We start from the raw sequence: 9531 nt of genomic DNA on the forward strand, positions 1-9531 counted from the left end.
ACCACGGATGCCAGCCTTCGAGGCTGGGGAGCAGTCACCCGGGGAAGAAATTTCCAGGGACTATGGTCAAGTCAGGAGACTTCCCTTCACATAAATATTCTGGAACTAAGGGCCATCTACAATGCCCTCAGTCAAGCAAAATCCTTGCTTCTACACCAGCCGGTGCTGATCCAGTCAGACAACATCACGGCAGTCGCCATGTGAATCGTCAGGGCGGCACAAGAAGCAGGATGGCAATGGCGGAAGCCACAAGGATTCTCACATGGGCGGAAAATCATGTACCAGCACTGTCCGCAGTGTTCATTCCGGGAGTGGACAACTGGGAAGCAGACTTTCTCAGCAGACACGACCTCCACCTGGGAGAGTGGGGACTTCATCCAGAAGTCTTCCAAATGATTGTTCATCAGTGGGGTCGTCCACAGGTGGACATGATGGCGTCCCGTCTAAACAAAAAGCTAGACTGGTATTGCGCCAGGTCAAGGGACCCTCAAGCAATAGCTGTAGACGCTCTGGTAACGCCGTGGGTGTACCAGTCAGTGTATGTGTTTCCTCCGCTGCCTCTCATACCAAAGGTATTGAGAATAATAAGAAGACGAAGGGTAAACACAATTCTCGTGGTTCCGGATTGGCCAAGAAGAACATGGTACCCGGAACTTCAAGAGATGATCTCAGAGGACCCGTGGCCTCTACCACTAAGACAAGACCTGCTCCAGCAGGGGCCCTGTCTGTTCCAAGACTTACCGCGGCTGCGTTTGACGGCATGGCGGTTGAACGCCGGATCCTGAAGGAAAAGGGTATTCCGGAGGCAGTCATTCCTACGCTTATTAAAGCCAGGAAAGAGGTTACAGCAAATCATTATCACCGCATATGGCGGAGGTATGTTGCATGGTGTGAGGCCGAAAAGGCCCCAACAGAGGAATTTCAACTAGGTCGATTTCTGCATTTCCTGCAAGCAGGAGTGAATATGGACAAAAAAAGAGGTATTGAGACTGCGCTAAGTTTGATGAATACAACAATGTTAGTATAGTCAATAAAACAGTTTTATTTCTAAAATTAGTACAATAGGTGTAAAAAAAATATTAGTAAAATAAGTACATGTAAGAAATATTAAATATTCAATGGTATGGTTTCTAAAATTCAGATAGACATTCCAAGGGATTACCCAATACGCCAGGTAGAGAGATTAAAATTTGTGGAGATATATGCAGTGACCGTTCCAGATATTTATCCCCTATATCATTATAGTCCAGCTTAAACAACAGTCTCAGAATTTAGGCAAGGTCCAATGGATGGACTAGTTACCGTTAGAGGGTAATGTGCTCCTGAATCTTTAGTGGAGAGCTCCTCATGCGTTACGGTTGGTGTAGTCCTTTATGCAGTGTTTGCCGTGTAGAGTCTGAGAATTTGGAAAGGCCGTCTGGACAAAAGCTTGGGGAATGGTTCGGTCCTCCTTAGAATCAATTCCTGGCAGGGGTCCCTGGTTCACCTGACGCGTTTCGCTGCAATCAACTGCCAGTTGATTTAAGCTGGACTATAATGATATAGGGGATAAATATCTGGAACGGTCACTGCATATATCTCCACAAATTTTAATCTCTCTACCTGGCGTATTGGGTAAGCCATTGGAATGTCTATCTGAATTTTAGAAACCATACCATTGAATATTTAATATTTCTTACATGTACTTATTTTACTAATATTTTTTTTTACACCTATTGTACTAATTTTAGAAATAAAACTGTTTTATTGACTATACTAACATTGTTGTATTCATCAAACTTAGCGCAGTCTCAATACCTCTTTTTTTGTGCATTACCTACGGGAGTGACTTCCCTTTTTCTGAGACTGCAGCTTGGCGGGACATCTCGTATCTAAAGCGCCCAAGTACCCCTGGGTAACCAATCTCTTTACAGGAGTGAATATGGGCCTAAAACTAGGCTCCATTAAGGTACAGATCTCGGCTCTGTCGATTTTCTTTCAAAAAGAACTAGCTTCAGTACCTGAAGTTCAGACATTTGTAAAAGGAGTGCTGCATATTCAGCCCCCGTTTGTGCCCCCGGTGGCACCTTGGGATCTCAATGTGGTGTTGAGTTTCTTGAAATCACATTGGTTTGAACCACTAAAAACCGTGGATCTGAAATATCTCACGTGGAAGGTGGTCATGTTATTGGCCTTGGCTTCTGCCAGGCGTGTATCAGAATTGGCGGCTTTGTCTTGTAAAAGCCCTTATCTGATTTTCCATATGGATAGGGCAGAATTGAGGACTCGTCCCCAGTTTCTTCCTAAGGTGGTGTCAGCGTTTCACCTGAACCAACCTATTGTGGTGCCTGCGGCTACTACAGACTTGGAGGACTCCAAGTTTTTAGACGTGGTCAGGGCCCCGAAAATATATGTTTCCAGGACGGCTAGAATCAGAAAATCTGACTCGCTGTTTATCCTATATGCACCCAACAAGTTGGGTGCTCCTGCTTCTAAGCAGACTATTGCTCGTTGGATTTCCAGTACAATTCAACTTGCGCATTCTGTGGCAGGCCTGCCACAGCCAAAATCTGTCAATGCCCATTCCACAAGGAAGGTGGGCTCATCTTGGGCGGCTGCCCGAGGGGTCTCGGCTTTACAACTTTGCCGAGCTGCTACTTGGTCAGGGGCAAACACGTTTGCAAAATTCTATAAATTTGATATCCTGGCTGAGGAGGACCTGGAGTTCTCTCATTCGGTGCTGCAGAGTCATCCGCACTCTCCCGCCCGTTTGGGAGCTTTGGTATAATCCCCATGGTCCTTACGGAGTTCCCAGCATCCACTAGGACGTCAGAGAAAATAAGAATTTACTCACCGGTAATTCTATTTCTCGTAGTCCGTAGTGGATGCTGGGCGCCCATCCCAAGTGCGGTTTATCTGCAATACTTGTTATTGTTCACTAAATCGGGTTATTGTTGAGCCATCTGTTGAGAGGCTCAGTTGTTTCATACTGTTAACTGGGTATATTATCACGAGTTGTACGGTGTGATTGGTGTGACTGGTATGAGTCTTACCCGGGATTCAAAATCCTTCCTTATTGTGTACGCTCATCCGGGCACAGTACCTAACTGAGGCTTGGAGGAGGGTCATAGTGGGAGGAGCCAGTGCACACCAGGTAGTCTAAGATCTTTCTAGAGTGCCCAGCCTCCTTCGGAGCCCGCTATTCCCCATGGTCCTTACGGAGTTCCCAGCATCCACTACGGACTACGATAAATAGAATTACCGGTGAGTAAATTCTTATTTTCTACCAAAAAAATTAGGTTTGTGCCAGTAAACTTCAGGCTTTTTAATGTTAACATACTTTTTTTTTTTTTGCAGGTGAATTTTGAAAGGAACATTGTTCTCTGATCAAGCCAACTAAAGACGTCCTTTCTTACGCCTCTGGAGAGTTAACAAAAGCCGTTTTTATTTAGAGGATAGGAGTAACCTGTAACAAAGTTGTTACTCTTCGAAGAAATGAAGCACAAAAGAGAGAAAACACTTCAGTGCTCAGAGTGTGACTTACGCTGTGCAGCTAAAACACATCTTCTCATTCATCAGAGGATTCACACAGGAGAGAAACCATATCTGTGCTCTGTGTGTGACAAACGCTTTACACATAAATCACAGCTTGTCATACATCAGATGAGTCACACAGGAGAGCAACCATTTACATGCTCTGAGTGTAGCAAGTGTTTTTCCCGGAAGCGGAGTCTTGTTAGACATCACATGGTTCACACAGGAGAGAAACCATTTAAATGCTCTGAATGCAGCAAGTGTTTTACCTCTAAGCGACAGCTTGTTACACATCAGAGGCATCATACAGGAGAGAAACCATTTAAATGCTCTGACTGCAGCAAGTGTTATGCCTCAAAGCAAATTCTTGTTATTCATCAGAGGACTCACACAGGGGAAAAGCCATTAGCATGCTCTGAATGCAGCAAATGCTTTTCCCAGAAGTCACATCTTGTTTGTCATCAGAGGACTCACACAGGGGAGAAGCCATTTGCATGCTCTGAATGCAGCAAATGCTTTTCCCAGAAGTCACAGCTTGATAAACATCAGATGATTCACACAGGAGAGAAACCATTTAAATGCTCTGAATGCAGCAAATATTTTTCCCAGATGTCACAGCTTGTTGGTCATCAGAGAAGTCACACAAGAGAGAAACCATTTACATGCTCTCAATGTAGCAAGTGTTTTTCCAAAAAGACAAATCTTGTCAGTCATCAGAGGGTTCATACAGGAGAGAAACCATTTGTATGTTCTGAATGCAGCAGGTGTTTTTCAGAGAAGTCAAATCTTGTTAGACATAAGAAGTGCCACACAGGTGAGAAGCACTTTAAATGTTGAGTGCAGCAAGTGTTTTACCAAGAAGAAAACATTTAATACACAAGGAATCACTCAAATGCTTAGAACGTGACACATGTTTCATAAGTTAACCTGTATTATGTCAGTGGGCCTGATTCTGAGATGGAAGCATAGAATGAGAAAGCAAATAACTTTGCACCTAGACAAACCCATGTTGCAATGCAAAGGGTGCAAATACATTTGTTATTTTTGCCATGGTTCAAGTTCCTTTTTTTTTTTCCCCCGCTGTACTTTATGCTCTGAATTTTCTCCAATATGCCTTAGAGAAAGGCAAATAAAATGTTTGTAATAGTGATTTTTTTTAATAGAATCTCAAGTAGGTACTGGGAGGAGTTAGGTATGCCGCCAGTCAGCATACCTTCGCCGGTATCCTGGCAGCGGAATGCCGACGGGGGGGAGTGCAAGAAGCCCCTTACGGGCACTCACAAGTGAGAATAGTCCCTGTTGGTCGGCATGCCGACCGTCTGGATTTTTGGCGGGTAAGATGTCGGGTGAGGTGTTGTGACCGCCGGTCACTACATCCAGCTGGGAGTAGTAGAGGAACGCTTTCTGTCCAGTAGAGTGTTCCAGCAGCTCCTCTCAATACTGGGATTCTATCCATTACAGGCAGAGCTATAAGTACTGGTTATTTCTATAGGAACTCTGTATGTGTCTCTCTTTCACCATATGTGTTATATTTAATAAACCATTATTCAAAGCTTTCAATACTTAGTGCCTAACCCCTGCTGGATATTAAAGGTCAGTAGTACTACACATAAAATCAGACTTGTTTTGTTTGTATTTCTATTGCTCTATTAAATCCAGCACTCAAGGTAATTAGAATCAGTAACTTTAAAAAAAAAGTAACAAATATACCCCTACAAGTCTCATCTGTTCTCTCTAATTCCTGTTATATTCTATTATGCGTACTCTTTAGTAAAATGGTTCAAGTTTATGCTGTTTGCCTGTATCCTTTAGCAGCTAATCAAATTCTAACATGTTAGTTTGCTGGCAGTAGACAGCTAATAACTAATATCATTATGCCATGGGCTACAGCAGATTGATTTTAAATTCATGTTATTAAGCCCATTGGATGGCAAATTGGATGCCAAGCCTACTAATAAAGTATCTTCACAATAATTTTATTTACTAGCACAGTAAAAGTATTCATATTTTTAAAAGTTTTCTACAGTTTAGATCATAGGTCTGCAAACTCGGTCCCCATTACCCCACACAGTACATGTTTTGCAGGTCTCGCAGAATCACAAGTGAAATAATTAACACCACCTGCGGACCTTTTTAAAATGTATCTGTGAGTAATTAATACACCTGTGCACCACCTGGGTTACCTGCAAAACATGCACTGTGTGGGGTAATGAGGACCGAGTTTGCAGACCTATGGACCCCACACGGTTCATGTTTTCCATGTCATCCAGAAGCTGCACTGTGTATCACCAACTGTCACAGTTTAAAAATCTACAGGTGACCTGCAAAACATGTACCGAGTGGGGTCCTGAGGACCGAGTTTGAGAACCACTGGTTTAGAAGATAGAACCAGAGGAGTAATTAGGGAGCTGGATAGTACTGACAGTCTAACGGTAAATTAAAAAACCCTAAACGATCACTTATCATTGATATATTGATTCTGAAGAATCGTGTACAAATAATTAGTGTACAGTGATATATGGATAAATAGACAACTCAAGAAATAAAATTCACAAAATAAAATTAAGAAACCTAAATCGAGCAGGAGAACAGCGCCATGCAGACTAGATAACCCCCCCAATAAGGCTATAGGAGGGTCATTACTAGACTTGGTGGGTGAAAGTGGATGAGCAGTCATTAGGTCTGCAATGGGGGTATAGCTATATGACTGCTCCAAACATGAAAAGATGTGGTGAGAGACTCTTTAGCCAAATAAACAACCAGCCAATCTATCCTAAATAAGTGATGTTTCCTTACAGCAATGTTTACCAAACTCAGTCCTAAGGGACCCCTAACTGTAAATGCTTTGCAGGTCTCCTAGTAGGTACACAGGTGTATTAAATACTGGCTTGCACATTTAAAAATATCCAAAGGTAGAGCTAATTATTTTAATTGGAGACCTGTAAAACTTGTACTGTTAGGGGTCCCTGAGGACTGAGTTAGGGAAACACTGCCATAGGGTTATAGTCAATAAAAGTCTGATCCATTCAGACATGCAGTTGTCGGAATGGATCGGACAACCCCTATTCAATGGACGAGCACTGCTGTCAGCGGCTGCAGATGCGCTGACAACAGTGGCCAGAAGTGCAGATGATGGCGGGGGCGTGAGAATGACAACGGCGGGGGTAAGCTGGGCAGCGGGGGGAAGCAGAGATTCGCTGTGGGGGGACATGTCTGGAGGTGCTGCAGGGAAAGAGGTGCCTGCGGGGGGAGCTGGCTGCAGGCGGAGATGTCTGTGGCGTGGTGAGGCGCTGCAGGGAGAGAGGTCTCCCTGCAGCGCCTCCTGCCACCGCTGCAGACAGCCAGCTTCCCTCGCCGGTAGCCGATCTCTGTTCCCCTCGCGGCCCGCAGCACCACATGTCTCCTCACCTCAATCCGACGTGTTTTCAAGTTGGATTGAGTTTGTCGGAAAGGGGGCCAAAACCTGTCGGATTTGGCCCCATTTCCGACAGAAGCACGTGGATCGGCGGCTATTCCACCGATCCACATGTTTTCCGAAAAGTCGGGACTTACCGACTTGTCGGAAAAAATCAGCCCCTAGTGAATAAGTCGGAACCCCTTCTGAACTATTTCTGTCGGAAGCTGCTGTCTTTTCGACAAGACAGCAGCTTCCGACAGTTATTGAATACAGCACTTAGAAAGGAGGCATTCCTGGCTGAATCCATACCTGCAGTATGGTCTTTCCTACTTGCTCTGTGTGCAGCAGCTAGAGTTTTTGACTCCTGGGCAACATCCCAAATATGGCCCATTCAGGAGTAAAGGGTAGAAAATTAAGCAAATGCTCCAGCATAAACCTGCAAAGCCGAAGCCAAAAGGCTCTAACTGGAGGGCAAGACCACAAACAGTGATCTAGAGCTGCGTTATCCTCCTCACAATGAGGAAATCAAGGAAATCCTATGGGAAGAAGAAGAAACCATCGAAAATTCATGATGGGCTCTTTTGAATTGTTTGCAAGGAGAAGGCAACAGGAGTCAGCACGGTCTCTGAGGGAATTATCAGTTACATTTTCGGAAAAATTGCAACCACTGAAGCAGTTACATGAGAAAGAAGTGTCTATAATGAGTTGCACCATTTAAAAATATACCTTTTATTATTACAGTTTAAACTCCTATTCAATGTATAAATTGAGGTCAGCAAAATATTAAGATATAAAAAAGAATATGAAAAGTGAATAATAAAAATATTTTTTTTCTAAAACTACTCTTATTCATCTATTTCGTCAAATTGTAACGCTGCTTGAAGATCTTGGTAGTCACCCCCGAGCATCCAAGGATAAGACCCGTAGGACTGACAAGCCGCCTTTCCCATAAAGCATGGCACGCTTACTGGTAGTGAGATGCCCGCAGGACTTACGCTACAGACAGTGGTACAAGCTTATTTCAGACATCTTGGACCAGCTACCAACGGAATGGACCTTAAGACTTTCAAGAAATGACAAAAGACACTAGACAAGTAAGGACTAAGTCATGTGGAGCAGACTAGCCAGCACACAGCAATTAAGGCGGCCGTCCTCGCAGAGTGTAGACAGGAGTTGACAGGACAGTAGATCTATATTATGTGGATGGTATGGCTACACCAAGCAGGCTGATAGCAGGAGAGAACAGGCCAGGAATGTTGGCTCACTGTAGTTGGTATGATAGTTGCTGAGCTGAATGCAAACTGGTGATGACAGGCCAGGTTTTCCAGAATAGCGTAGAAGGTACTGCTCTGACATGCAAATTTACAGGCTGGTAAAACTGGACAGAGTAGCAGACTCACAGCAATGGATGTGGCTAATGCCGAACTGTATGCAAACTGATGCATACAATTCGGACAGGAACACAGGATATTCTGGAGCAGGTTAACCAGGGAGAACTCAGTTACAAGCAAAGGGACAAGGGGTCCCGCTGCAAGTAAGAACTATAACCGATGGGGCCTGGCAGGGCTGACTGAGGGATATAGCAGACAGGAGCAAATCGGCATGCTTCTCAGCCTGCCTCCCATTGATAAATAATTCTGTCCAGCTGGAGCGCTGCATGTCTGAGCTCAACTGCCTCTGCAAGTGCCTGGCGTCCCGTCACCTAGCATCAAACAGAAAGCTGCCGGGTGGAAGTTCTCTGGTGTCTTGGTCACCTAGAAATGGCCGGAGCGTGCAGGGACACGAGCCGGCGGCTCGTAACACATATAAGTGCTTCAGTAATGTACCATCTGCCAGCTACATAAATGGGACATATGTGAAATCTTATTACAATGAGTGTTCCGGTGACATCTAAATGGCAGGAGGTAAAATATTACATAATATATCTCCATTGACGGTTGAAATTTATGCTGGTACTAAAAATCATATCTCACTCCCATCAAGGTATATGTTCACATTTATATTCCCTTATTATGTCTCCATTTACTGACCAGATCTACATTGGGGTTTCTGTACAGTACAGTTGGGACACCATATAATTAGCAGGTATTAAATAAGAATTTACTCACCAGTAATTCTATTTCTCGTAGTCCGTAGTGGATGCTGGGGACTCTGTAAGGACCATGGGGAATAGGCGGGCTCCGCAGGAGGCTGGGCACTTTAAAGAAAGATTATATACTATTTGGTGTGCACTGACTCCTCCCCCTATGCCTCTCCAGACCTCAGTTAAGGAAACTGTGCCCGGAAGAGCTGACATTACCAGGAAAGGATTTGGAACCCAGGGTAAGATCCATACCAGCCACACCAATCACACCGTACAACTAGTGATAAACTTACCCAGTTAACAGTGTGAACAGAAACTGAGCCTCACTGAACAGATGGCTCATAACAAAAAACCCTGTATTGCGCAATAACTATATACAGGTATTGCAGAAAGTCCGCACTTGGGACGGGCGCCCAGCATCCACTACCGACTACGAGAAATAGAATTACCGGTGAGTAAATTCTTATTTTCTCTGACGTCCTAGTGGATGCTGGGGACTCCGTAAGGACCATGCGGATTATACCAACGCTCCCAAACG

The 9531-nt window shown here is 44.3% G+C and overlaps 1 protein-coding gene across 2 annotated transcripts in view; it reads left to right on the forward strand.

The window, feature by feature from the left end:
- The window catches only part of LOC134936164 (zinc finger protein 300-like), a 62801-nt gene extending 57673 nt beyond the window's left edge, over nucleotides 1–5128 (forward strand). For both annotated transcript variants that reach the window (XM_063931091.1, XM_063931092.1), the window contains exon 2: nucleotides 3337–5128. In XM_063931091.1, the coding sequence (XP_063787161.1) occupies nucleotides 3475–4350 (876 nt within the window). In that variant the 5' untranslated portion in view covers nucleotides 3337–3474 and the 3' untranslated portion in view covers nucleotides 4351–5128. The remainder of the gene's footprint in view (nucleotides 1–3336) is intronic.
- The last annotated feature ends 4403 nt before the right edge of the window (nucleotides 5129–9531 follow it).

This window comes from Pseudophryne corroboree, chromosome 6 (genome assembly GCF_028390025.1).
Source record: "Pseudophryne corroboree isolate aPseCor3 chromosome 6, aPseCor3.hap2, whole genome shotgun sequence".
Taxonomy (NCBI): domain Eukaryota; kingdom Metazoa; phylum Chordata; class Amphibia; order Anura; family Myobatrachidae; genus Pseudophryne; species Pseudophryne corroboree.